The sequence below is a fragment of the Lycium ferocissimum genome, chromosome 4, assembly GCF_029784015.1.
Source record: "Lycium ferocissimum isolate CSIRO_LF1 chromosome 4, AGI_CSIRO_Lferr_CH_V1, whole genome shotgun sequence".
NCBI classification, from domain to species: Eukaryota; Viridiplantae; Streptophyta; class Magnoliopsida; order Solanales; family Solanaceae; genus Lycium; species Lycium ferocissimum.
In genome coordinates, this window is record NC_081345.1 from 35,495,265 (window position 1) to 35,508,489 (window position 13,225).

The 13,225-nt window shown below is 35.2% G+C and overlaps 2 protein-coding genes across 2 annotated transcripts; both read right to left on the minus strand.

Moving 5' to 3' along the window:
• Nucleotides 1-6,285: 6,285 nt before the first annotated feature.
• LOC132052574 (uncharacterized) lies at nt 6,286-8,121 on the minus strand. Its single transcript, XM_059444174.1, has 4 exons — nt 7,620-8,121; nt 7,251-7,491; nt 7,050-7,148; nt 6,286-6,958 (listed from the first exon to the last, which is right to left on the minus strand). Exons 2-4 carry the CDS (start codon nt 7,357-7,359, stop codon nt 6,885-6,887), a joined length of 282 nt encoding a protein of 93 aa, XP_059300157.1. The 5' UTR covers nt 7,360-7,491; nt 7,620-8,121; the 3' UTR covers nt 6,286-6,884.
• Nucleotides 8,122-9,188: 1,067 nt separating this feature from the next.
• On the minus strand, nt 9,189-11,906 carry LOC132052572 (uncharacterized). The gene is made up of 9 exons (XM_059444173.1): nt 11,638-11,906; nt 11,305-11,548; nt 11,059-11,208; nt 10,873-10,930; nt 10,688-10,780; nt 10,092-10,190; nt 9,795-9,886; nt 9,579-9,638; nt 9,189-9,479 (listed from the first exon to the last, which is right to left on the minus strand). Exons 1-9 carry the CDS (start codon nt 11,790-11,792, stop codon nt 9,366-9,368), a joined length of 1,065 nt encoding a protein of 354 aa, XP_059300156.1. The 5' UTR covers nt 11,793-11,906; the 3' UTR covers nt 9,189-9,365.
• Between the last annotated feature and the right edge of the window lie 1,319 nt (nt 11,907-13,225).

The window sequence follows — 13,225 nt, forward strand, 5'->3', positions numbered from 1 at the left end:
TCTAAATGGTAACCAGTGTCACGGTAAATATTTACCTGCGTCGAATATTTATATTACATCAAATTTAATATGTAACTTTAGTATTATTTAAAAATTAGAGCGATATTACATATAACTTAATTATAATTAAGTGGTGAATAAGTATATGAAGGACAGATATCTAGCATTTATTGGTTTAGTGTAAACATATAAATAAGGTTTTTACCCTAATGTTATTATGTAATTAAACATTAGATAATGTGCTTGATTATAAGAAACAAAAGTTCATGTAATATATCAATTACTACTTAAAATACTTTTACGAATTTTATGTGACTAAGTGAAAATAGACTAATCAGTAAATTGAAACTATATAAGAAAATATAATTAAGTGTCTCGCTGTCTTTTAGTTACATATGAAATAAATAAGTTAACAACTCAGCAATACATTATATGATTAGATTTAGACAGTTCAAAATTACTTTCAGATTTTCACTTCTTATACTTAAAATTTATCATATAGCCCTCAATGGTACGTAGGTAATGGCACTATAGTCATGTCACATGCAAATAGCCATGGATATAAATCTTAGTACCCATTTACGTAGAAAATTGTGTTAATCTCCTTCACCCCTCTCATCTATTGTTTTTACTTTTTCTTATTCCGATTTACATTAAGGTTTTTCTTTTTCCTATTTACATTAAGGTGGAGGGAAAGTGGAAAGGGAAAAAAAAGAAGGAAATGCTAATTTAGAATGACACTGTGTCACTACTAGAAATAGAGGTTTCTCCCACAGAATGTCGGTGAGAAATTTATGCTATAAAACATGATTTTTCCACCGCATTCCCCTCGTGACTACCAAATCCTTTGGGAAAATGTATGGTGGGAAACAGGTTCCCATTGAAATATTGGGAAATTTCCTATCTTTTTCATATGAAAATACTACTATTTAAGTTTCCACCGACATTCAGTGATAAATAGCCACTGAATGTTTAATCTTTAGTGAGAAAATAGAGGTTTTTTGGTATTGAGTACATGTCACAAGCAAATAGTCAAGTTTTAAATATTCCTTCCTGTTTTGTCTTTGAGCAGTTGTTATAGGTTGAAATATATTGAATAGTTATTCAATAATGTTCCATTCTCACCAAAAGATAAAAAACAAAAATAGAAAAGGTTTTTTTGGCTATTATTTCTTGAATGTTGAAATATCCTCTTTAATTATATTTATAGCTGTTAAAAAGTGTTTTACATATTGTACTTATATTTAAAAAACTATTCTTCTACGTCCCCCCCAATTGTAGTTCTTATATAATTCATCCATCCGTATATACAACAACAACAACAACAATAACATACCCAGTTGAATCTCACAAAGTGGGGTCTGGGGAGGGCAGAGTGTACGCAGACCTTACCTCTACCTTGAGAGGTAGAGAGGTTGTTTCCGGTAGACCCTCGGCATAAGGACAAGAAATTCAAAGCAATATAAGAAGTCAGGGCAAAATAATATAAAAAGCATGATAAAGCTATCGAGAGAGAATAAAAGTATTTGAACTACCACAAATGCGTACGATAATCGAAGCACGAGAAAACAACAGATAGTCGCAGAAATCAAAGGACAATAAACTACAAGAGTAATTACCCTTTGCGCACCCGAAGGGTAGTAGCTGCGGGTTTTAAAAAAAAAAAAAAACTAAAAGAGTAATACTACAACTACTAGTATGAAAAATAAGTAGAATGACGCTACCTACCTACTAACCTTCTACCCTAATCCGTGTCCTCCATAACCTCCTATCTAAGGTCATGCCCTAAGTAAGCTGGATTTGCATCATGTCCTGTCTAATCATCATCCGTGCATACATATACTCAAATAATAAGAGCACATCTTTTATAATTATTTGCGTTCACAAAGCTGTACGTAATTCAACATTTTGTAGACTTGCGTAGTTTGTAAGTTGAGAATTTTGTTAGTTACATCCCGCCGTTTGAGCTAATATTAAATTTGCTTAACAAAACTTTAGGAATAAGCTAAGCACAAGACAATTTTCTTGGTTTTCTAACTACATATAACTAATGAATATAAAAGAACATTAATTAACGATATATTAGACATAAGAGAAGAACATCTTGAAACCTACGATTCGCAAATGTGGAAATGCATGTATATATAAACGTTCCTTGTGTTAAAATGCTAGTCATGCTTGTCTACGTAATCTCAGTGGCATTGCTTGTAGCATGTCTTCCGTACAGGAGAATTAAATTCATTAACTTCTTGCAAAAATGTAACGATATTTTTTTCCGCCAGGTTATTGTGTTGCTTGCGATTTGGTGTTGTGCCTCATAAGTGTTAACAAATATAGCGTGGCAAACTTTATTGAAACAATCATACCAATAACAATAATTACAATATTAATTCCGTAATCTCAAACTAGTTGGACTTAGCTAAATATATCGCTCTTCCAGATAAGTCTCCGTCTCGGTGCAATCATTCATGCAATAATGACATCACTGGCATAATGCTTTCTAAAGAAGTGGATACATGCATAATAGGTTGTTTATGTTTTAGAGATAGAGACATGTCCCTTCCAATCGTGGTTGGTGGATACACAAAATAAACTGTGGGATTTGATGGTGCATAGTTAATGCGATGAATTTGGATTTCCTCATGGGTTTACATCCTTGAAATTTCTTTTGGAACAACTTACAAATTGTTGGTCACATCCAAGATCAAGAAGTCGGAAGATGCAAAATGCATACTTTAGGAATTTGGTAGGAGTGCTTGGAACATAATCTCTTTTTGAGTTGAAATAAAAGGCGATCGGTAATTTTTTTTTTTCCATTTAACCTAATTTCGGTGGGTAGTTATCTAAGAGGCATTTGCCATCGATCCAATTGGAAATATATATTTATAGTAAAATATAACACGCACTCAATGAAATAGTTAATATGCGTGCAAATTGTACAAATACCCCATTTTTTATTGAAAATAAATATCCAAAGTCTAGTATGGATTGAGTCTACGTTCCATGGAACATGGACTAAAATGATTGGGTTGTTAGTTGTGGTTGGCTTGTATATATAGATAGCCACCACCCCACATGTGGTTCCTTGAAAAAACCCAAAAACAAAACTAAAATATCATCTATTTCCTTAAATTGGAAAAAAAACTATGAATCAGTTTGAACCACAAAAATATCAGAATTCCATTAATGTCAAAACTTACAACTCACATGGCAAGGCCTTCCATTGTTCCATGGAAAATACCAGCCTAGACAAGTCTGTCAATGCTTAAAACTAAACCAATTCAAAGGCACCAAAGCTAGTGGATCAAAAAAAAAAAAACAAAATTGGAAAAATTCCAACTTTGTTGGCCCACCAAAATAATTAACCAATAATAGCTTATTCCCCCCACCCCTCAAACTTCAAACTCATATGCTCTTAATTATTTATTTATTACTTTTCTTTTTTTATTAAAATAAGCTTTAAAAGGATTGTCTATTTTATTTTTGATTATTTTTTAATTTCAACTTTTCACGTAACCTTTAAGAACACAAAATTAAAAGACATTTTGATATATTTAACATAGCTTTAATTTAAGATCATACTATTCAACATATTGCTTACTTTCTTCAAAACCAGACATACAAATTAAAACGCGGGCAGTATTATTTAATTTTCTAAATTGCAACAATACTTTTAAATATTTCACAGTGAGAATATACAAGTAATCAACAGCCTCCAAAGACTAGTCTGCAGTTGGACAAAGTCCTAAGAAGGAAGATAAAGGAAGAAACTTTTTTCCTTTTAGTCAGCATAAAACCCCTAATTTCAATCCTTTCTAGGGTTTACAATTTCCTCAATTAGGGTTTCTTTATATCATCAATTCTTGGAAAAAAAACAAGCTTACCATGAAATCCCAGTTGAGAATATCCCAAATTCTGCTGTTTGCTGTAATTTTTTACTCAATTACTGTATGCACACGCAGTTTAAATCCACTACCATCCCATCAAGACGACGAAGATAAATGCCCAAGAACACCATATCCAACGGATTCTTGCCCCATAAACTGTTTCCGACCCGACCCGGTTTGTGGTGTAGATGGAGTCACCTACTGGTGTGGTTGCCCCGATGCACACTGTGCTGGTGTGCGTGTTGCCAAATTAGGACCTTGTAGTGTTGGAAATTCCGGGTCAGGAGCCGTTCCGGGTCAAGCCCTTCTTTTGCTTCATATTGTTTGGTTAATATTTCTTGGTATTTATTTACTGTTTGGACTTCTTTAGTTGACTAAGTCTTTTTTTTCTTTTTCTTTTGCTTCTTGGTTCTGTCAAGTTGATTGTTTATGTATGTGATACGGTGATAGAGGTTAGATCTGATAGTATGATTTTTTACATACATTTTTATTGGGTATACACTTGTATTTGCTGTATATATGAATGAAATTCCACGGTTGGTTTCAGATTTGTTTCATTGTTTATTGTTGATTGTTGGAGATTTGGATATTTTGCATCTTGGTTTTCCTTAATTCTTTTAATTTCTAGCTTAATTGTCTATATTTCACCAGATAAACAATTTGATATAGAGCCTCAATGGATGGTAAAGCCTAGTGGTCAATGAAGTGAGAGGAGAACTGTGAGGTCTCAGGTTCAAATCCCAACAAAGAAAAAAACACTAGGTGGTTTCTTCCCATACGTTCTAGCCTTGGTGGATAGAGTTACATGGTACCTGTTGCTGGTCGGAGGTACAGGTATCCCCTCGAATTAGTCGAGGTGCGCGCAAGCTGTCCCGGATACCACGGTTATCCAAAAGTACGAGTTTTGATTACTTAAGAAAATTGATAAAGTAGAGATTTTTTGCTGTAAGATTCTCAATCTAAGATGGATACTGGACGTGTCAATCAGTAGCAGCATTATATCCCCCTTTTAGTTTGTTATCAGCTAGTTCTTACTATAACTTCAGAGGGAAAGCATCAAATGCTCCCTTGCTAGACTTCAAGAATCCCCCTAGTAGCTACTTATCAGCTAGTTCTTACTGTAACTGCAGAGGGAAAGCATCCCTTGTTAGACTTCAAGAAAGCATGTCGTCTGGGGGTGGGGATCTTTATGAATTAGAATCTTCTGGAAGTTTCTAATGGGTACGTTGATTGATTTGGGCAGGCACGGGTTGAGTTAATATAAGAGTCATGCTTAACATGTCCAAAGTATGCTTAGGCCAAGATTGGATGAGCAAATGGACCCAACCCATCCAACATAAAACCATTTTTTCATCTCTTTTCAGCTTGCATTGAATATTTCTCTTTTTTTTTTTTTTTTTGGATGAGTGATCTCTGTTTCGTGTGCTCCGCGGCTAGAGAAATATTTGATCAGATATTTTTGTGCTCTGTACTTATTGCTTGTTCAGACTAAAAAGTTAAAGAGTGATAAAGATAATCTTTGCAGCTATATGTATATATCAAGGCTGCTGTTAGGAAGATTTAGATCTACAAATGCAATTTCTTTTCCTTGCTGGAGGATTGGAGTCAGGAGTCTGCTGATCTCCTCCCTTTGTGCTTTTCCTTTCTTCTTTTGGTTGCTGGGTGGGTTTTTTTTTTTTTTTTGGTGGGGGGTTGTGGTGGAGGACGTGGTTCTTAAGCTACTACATGATAAGCTCTCATGTCAACCACCATTAAATGATGCAAGTATTTTCTCACAATCATATGAGGGAGGTACACTTGAGGGATTAATCAGACGATTCTTTCGTTTTCATAGGTATAAGTTGAAAAGCTTGGTTTTCTTCTTATGTTTCCTGATACTTTGCTTAGTATATTTTCTCAAGTATAAAATGCAAAAATCAGATATCAAAAGCTTATCAGAAAGAGCTGGCACAAAGTTCTCGAAACCCTGTAATTTTGCATCCATTCTTAGCTACACAATCACCGGAACAATGGTGTGGAAGCAAGTCCGGCCATGTGAAAAGAATAGGCATCCTATCATTGACCAGAGCTACTCAGACTATAGATGTATGTAAAGCTAAATAATCCCTAATGGCCAAGTAAAAAAATAAAGCTACTCTATAGATGAGTCTGACAAAGTAATTAGCGATCCTTCTCGTCATCTTCATCAGTATATTCATCCATAATAGAGTGGTCATTATTGATTGCTGCAGATGAATCAATCTGCTTCAATTCAGCTTGAGAGGCCTCTGGAAGCTCAACCCTTGCATTCTTGCTCGTTAAGTTTTTGTGTGTGTGTATATATATAATAATATATATATATATAGCTTGAGCCACCATACTGGCAGGATCAGAAGCATTTGTAGGAAGTAACAGTGTTGTGCCCTATAAAATTGAAAAGGGAAACACAGAAAATAAAAACGATTAGCAAAACAGTAATGCATGACGTTGGACTAAATTAGATGGTATCTATCATGCTTCACCTCCTTTGCAATGTTACTGAAAGCTTGGATGTACTGCTCTGCAATCCTCAAGCTTGCTGCCTACAAAGTCCAATAGATCAATGCAATCAAAGGTAATATTACAAATCCAAGTTGATGTATTTAGTGAAGCATATCTTTCTCCAAAATCTTGTTACATGTCATAGGAACAAGACTTTGGGCATGAATTCAAGGATTTCACCTCTGCACCTCCATGCTCTTTAAGCGTTCATGACACTAAGTAGGCGTTTGGCCATAGATAACAAAAACAAATTCACTTTTTTTTTTTTTGGAATTTTTGAAGTTGGAGTTGTGTTTGGCCATAGTTTTTGAAATTGTAGTTTTTGGTGAAATGTAGTTGTAAAAAAGTGATTTTTTTTTTTTAAAACAAGTTTTTTGAGTTTTTGGTATTCCGGAATACAACTTCAGGTTGTATTCGGAATATTTATGGCCAAACACCCAAAAGTGAAAAAAATTTCCGGAAAAAAGTGAATAATTTTTATGGCCAAACGGCACCTAAGGCAATTCCTTTTGCTGTAGCTTGTGCTCTTGAGAGTATGGCTTCAGCTTCACCTAATTCATCGAAGAGGGAGAGAGTATGGGTGAGGAGGATAAAACTAGTTTGATTTGACACATGGTTTCACTGGGCAACAACTTTACTAACCTTGTGCTCTGTTGACCTGATCCATCTTTGCAGCTTCGGAGGCAAGGATCACCGAGCTCTTCCTCCCATCAGCGATGTTTATATTTGCCCGCCTCTCTCCTGTTGTACGTGACAATAAATCAATTTTAATAAGGAAAAATGTCATACATATGGCACATTGAATTTCTTCACATTGTTCAAATCAGGGTGAGCAACAGTTACCTTCTGACGCAAGAACTTGAGCCCTTTTTTTACGTTCTGCTTCAGCCTGCATCTCCATAGCTGCCCTAACCCCAGGAGGGAGGAGATATATCTCCTGCAGAGGAAACATATATATTTAGCAATGAAGAACCATGAATGCTTTTGTAATACTCAACAAGTCACCAGAACAGCAGCCCCACCGACTTATTTCATAACGAAGACATTTCAATCCCCAGTCTTTTGCAGCATCATTTATGGCCATCTGCAAGAAAAGTGCAGAACTTAAAACAATCAATATCGAGACCGAAAACAACTAGAATTTTGTATATCGTAAAATATTTTCTAATCATAATTACTCTTCTTGTGAAGATAAAATACTAAAAAACCTACAACTATCTTGTCATTCAAAGTGTCCCTTTCTTCAAAGGTCTTATCAAGTGTGATCTTTACCAAGCTCACTCCTCATAGTTGTTTGTGCTAGTTAAATTACAGCATACAACGGATTCTCAACTCCATATGATGCCAATTTCGGGTCCACAGTCTACAATTACAAAGCAAAGTAATCGCATCATCCCCGCATTTTAAATTCAGACCTAAATCCTTCAATACTGAGTAATAAAAATGAAAAACAATGGCAAGCAGAGATTATTTAACCTTGACATAGAGAACACCATCAATCGAAATGCTGACATTGTCCTTAGTAATGGCGGTCTGACCAGGTATTGGAATAGCCTCTTCCTTGACTGAATGCGCGTATGCAATTTTATCAACGAAAGGGACCAAAAGGTGAATTCCAGGAGTCACTGTTTTCACATATTTCCCCAACCTCTCAACAACATCTGCCTTTTTTTCAGGCACTATACGAATCCCCAAATTTACTGGCACCTGAACATAATACCTCATCACCACAAAACACAAAATCACTCACTACAAACTACAACAAAAAAAAAAAAAAAATACAAACCAAGTATGGAAAATTTACTTTGCGTATGGGTCGCGTTTATTAAAAAAATGGCGGAGGGTAGTGGAAGTGGCGGAAGGGGGATAGTTGACGTGGCGGGAGCTGACTGGACGATTGCTTTGTAATTAGAGAAGAAGTTGCTGTGGAGATTGCTCTGCAAGAATGAAGTTGGTGATTTAGCAGCCAAAGCTTGTTCATAGAGCTTGATTTTGCGATGGTCATTGTTACTTGAATCGATAATGCTGAGATATGAAAATTGGATTGGGTTTAGTGAAGAGTGAATTTTGGATCAGTGGAGTAGAATTAAATAGCTAGAAACGGAGTCCCTTGCGCAAGTTACTGTGTCTTGTTCTTCAAGACGCTGGGTTTTTTGGTTATAAATGAATACTAATATTAGTATTTCAAAAAGGAAATTAAAAATAACCTCGTTTCAATACTGTAAAGAGAAACAATTAAATATTGCGGTTCTTTATTCTAGTTTAGATGTATAGGCTTTGAAATTTAAGTTTTATATAACATATCGGGTGCAGTGTGTATAGATACGACAACTTAAAAGTATGCTCTTCCAAGTTCCACCTTAGAATATTAGGAGAAATCAATTAGATGTCTTTAATTAGTCTGTAATTACGTGTATTGGAACCAATAATTACAGTATTGGTACTTCATTAATATGTGTGTTATGTAAGATTTTAAAATAAACTGATGAATTATAAATATTAAAAAGTGAACTTGGAAAAGAGAAGGACAAAAACGCTTAATCACAATCCTAAGAGGTTGAAGGATTAATCAGACGATTCTTTCGTTTTCATAGGTATAACTTGAAAAGCTTGGTTTCTTCTTATGTTTCCTCCGGTGATACTTTGCTTAGTATATTTTCTCAAGTATAAAATGCAGAAGTCACATGTCAATAAGCTTATCAGAAAGAGCTGGCACAAAGTTACTCAGAAGTTCTCAAAACCATGCAATTTTGCATCCATTCTCAGTAACACAATCACCGCAACAAAAGAACAGGCATCCTATCATTGACCAGAGCTACTCAGATTATAGATTTACGTAAAGCTAAATAATCCAGAATGGCTAATTCAAAAATTGATCTACTCTATAGACGGGTCTGACAAAACACTCAATCATCCTTCTTGTAATCTTCATCAGTAGAGTCAGCAGTAACAAAGTGCTCATTGTTGATTACTGCCCGCATTCTTGCTCGATAAGTTTTTGTATATGTTAAGAGCTTGAGCCACCATGCTGGCAGGATCAGAAGCATTTGTAGGAAGTAACAGTGTTGTGCCCTATAAAATTGAAAAGGGAAACACAGAAAATAAAAACGATTAGCACATCAGTGATTCATGATAATGGACTAAATTAGAAGGTATCTAATCATGCTTCACCTCCTTTGCAATGTTACTGAAGGCTTGGATATACTGCTCTGCAATCCTCAAACTTGCTGCCTACAATACCCAATAGTGAAAAAAACAGTGAATGTGAATGCAGATTGGCGTTGACACAATTAAATGTAATATTACAAACCGAAGTTGATGAACTCAATCAAGCATATCTTTCTCCAAAATCCATGGAAAAAGAGTTGGGTATGTTAAGGATCTCACCTCTGCACCTCCATGCTCTTTAAGGGTTTGTGAGACCAAGGCAATTCCTTTTGCTGTAGCTTGGGCTCTAGAGAGAATGGCTTCGGCTTCACCTGATTCATCGGAGAGGGAGAGAAAGTGTATGGGTGAGGAGAATCAATAAAACAAGTTTGATGATCTCAGAAATAAGACTGGCTTAAGAGATGCCCTCCCTGTTACAAATATTAATACATTGAAACTTCTTGGAACCAGATTAAACTTGTTCTAGTCCATTTTGAGTCTTTAAACATGGACTCACTAGGCAACAACTTTACTAACCTTGTGCTCTGTTGACCTGGTCCATCTTTGCAGCTTCTGAGGCAAGGATCACTGAACTCTTCCTTCCGTCAGCGATGTTTATATTTGCCTGCCTCTCTCCTGTTGTACATGACAACGATATATCACATCAATTTTACTATGGAAAAATGTCATACATATGGCACATTGAATTTCTGCAGTATCTCTCCTCTCACGAGGAATGTTATGATTTACATGCATCATTTCACTCATAGAAGGCCTCATTATCTTACCAACCAAAAGGATTTACAGTTATAAACATGAAGTTAGGACAGAATGAATGCAGTATATGGGGCTTTCATAATAGAGATCTCAGGTTCGAAACCCCCTGCCTACGACAGCAGGAATTTACCTTCTGGGTCGAGCTCGTCGCACGGGGCTTGCCTAGTGCGGGTTATCTCTCCTGTGTGATTTGCGAGCTATTACACAGGAGCTGGGTTTACCCTGTGCGCACTCGAAGGGTAGCGGTGGGTTCCCATGTCATCAAAAAAAAAAAAGAAAAAAAAAAGCATGTTCCTCCTTCTCATTGCCTGCACAATCTACCTCACATTGCTCAAATCAGGGAGAGGAACTATTACCTTCCGACTCCAGAACTTGAGCCCTTTTTTTACGTTCCGCTTCTGCTTGCATTTCCATAGCTGCCCTAACTCCAGTAGGAGGAGATATATCCCCTGAAGAGGAAACATACATACTCAGTTACGAAAAAACATAAGTAAAAGCTTTTGCAATAATAAAGAAATCAGCAGAACAGCACGCCACAGACTTATTTCATAACGAAGACATTTCAATCCCCAGTCCTTTGCAGCATCATTAATCGCCATCTGCAGGAAAAGTGCAGACCTTAAAACAATCAATATCAAGACCGAAAACAACTAGAATTTTGTATACCGTAAAATATTTTCTAATCATAATTACTCTTCTTTTGAAGATAAAATGCTAAAAAACTTACCACTATCTTGTCATTCAAAGTGTCTCTTTCTTCAAAGGTCTTGTCGAGTGTGATCTTACCAAGTTCACTCCTCATAGTTGTCTGTGCTAGTTGAATTACGGCATACAACGGATTCTCAACTCCATATGACGCTAATTTAGGATCCACAGTCTACAGAGCAAAGCAATCACATTAAAATTCACACACAAATTCCCCAATACTGAGTAATAAAAAAAGCAAAACAATAAGAAGCAGAGATTATTAAACCTTGACATAGAGAACACCATCAATCGAAATGCTGACATTGTCCTTGGTAATGGCAGTCTGATCAGGTATCGGAATAGCCTCTTCCTTGAGTGAATGCGCATACGCAATTTTATCAACGTAAGGCACCAAAAGGTGAATTCCAGGAGTCAATGTTTTCTCATATTTCCCCAACCGCTCAACAACATACGCCTTTTTCTCAGGCACTATACGAATCCCCCAATTCACCGGCACACGAACAGAATGCCTTCATCACCAAAAAAACAAAAACTCAAAATCACTTACTACAAACTGAAAAATATACAAACCAAATAATTATAATGTAGTATAATTTACTTTGCATATGGGTCGCTAGAACTGAAAAAATTGCGGACGGGAGTGGTAGTGAAGGAAGGAGATAGTTGACGTGGCAGGAGCTGATTGGATGATTGCTTAAGTTGGTGATTTAGCAGCCGAAGCTTGTTGATGGAGCTTGATTTTGCTATATTCATATTGGTATTGGAATTGATAATGCTGAGATATGAAAATTGAAAGTTGGGTTTGTGAAGAATGAATAATTTGGGATGAATGGAGTTGAATTTAATAGCTAGAAGACGGAGCCCCTTGCTCAAGTTACTCTATCTTGTTTTTCAAGATACGAGTGTTTTGGTTTTATGGTGAATACTAGTACGAGTGGGAACAAAAAAATTCGAAAAAAGAAATAAAAACTCGTTTCAATACAGTAAAGAAATAAAAAAAAAATATAAGGTTCTTTATTCTAATTTGGATGTATAGGATTTGGAATTTAAGTTTTACATTCATATATATGGTGCAGTGCAAAACTTAAAAGTATGCACTTCCAATTTAGACTTTTAGGAGAAATCAATTAAAAAAAATTAGATGTCTTTAATTTAGTCTGCTACTACGTGTATTGGAACCAATTATTAGAGTATTGTTATTACTTCATTAATATGTGTGTTATGTAACATTTTAAAATAAGATGATGAATTATAAATATTAAAAAGTGAACTTGGGAAAGAAGAAGAGGAAAAAACACTAATGCAACTAGTTGGTATGTCGCACGCTATATGTTATTTGCTTTGCCATGCACTTCTGCGAAAATTTACAAGTAAATAGACCGGGAGAATTTCTTGTTATACTATTATCACTAAACTATAAATAATTAATGCACATTATCACCTTATTTTATTCTTTAACCATGATAAATTAGTATGTCTGAGTGCAATTACTACGGGTAAAGTTTTACCAGAATTGATAGTCTATTCTAGATATAATAAGCCGTATGGACTCGAGAATTGAAATATTCACTATAACAGTATTTGATATGTGTCAAAAGTTTTAAAATAAAATAAAATATTGTGCTTAGCTAAACATCGGATAATGCACAAGTGAAGTATTGTCTCCACAGGACTTGTAAGTGAGACTGAGATCTATTCTTCTGATTATATAATTCGATAATAAGAAGTTTAAGTTGAAGATTAAAATATTAAATTCTTAATCTTGAAAATTAAAATTGTTTGTCAAATTAAAATCGCTTCCAATATTGATACAATCTTTTGGCCACAAACAGAATTTACAAACTCGCAAACGATGCACATGAGCTGGAACTAGATCTGAAGTTCTACGATAATTAATCTTCAATCGAACATCTATTTGTAGTTTTTCAGTATATTTTTAAAAGGTAAAACACTAAACCCAAATTTGTATAACTGGACCTCGATAATTTGATGTTGAGTATGAAGTTTCTATAATATTCTTTCCATGATTTAATTGGTTATAGTAGGTCTTGTTATAAATTTATATTGGTCAAAAACTCAATATAATTCGATCTAAACTTGAATACAAACTCGATAGGTTTCCCAACAAAAAGTTTGTCATATTAAAGAAGCTACATATTTTAATATCTCCATCAATTATTACAATC

Excerpts from the sequence above, each read along its gene's own strand:
- LOC132052574 (XM_059444174.1), bottom strand. The coding sequence starts at position 7,359 with ATGTTTCCTCTGCAGGAGATATATCTCCTCCCTCCTGGGGTTAGGGCA. Across the intron at positions 7,149-7,250 it reads TCAAGTTCTTGCGTCAGAAG|GAGAGAGGCGGGCAAATATA; the intron begins GTAACTGTTGCT and ends CACGTACAACAG. Across the intron at positions 6,959-7,049 it reads TCAGGTCAACAGAGCACAAG|GTGAAGCTGAAGCCATACTC; the intron begins GTTAGTAAAGTT and ends TCGATGAATTAG.
- LOC132052572 (XM_059444173.1), bottom strand. The coding sequence starts at position 11,792 with ATGAATATAGCAAAATCAAGCTCCATCAACAAGCTTCGGCTGCTAAAT. Across the intron at positions 11,549-11,637 it reads TCTAGCGACCCATATGCAAA|GCATTCTGTTCGTGTGCCGG; the intron begins GTAAATTATACT and ends TTGGTGATGAAG. Across the intron at positions 10,191-10,687 it reads TCAAGTTCTGGAGTCGGAAG|GAGAGAGGCAGGCAAATATA; the intron begins GTAATAGTTCCT and ends CATGTACAACAG.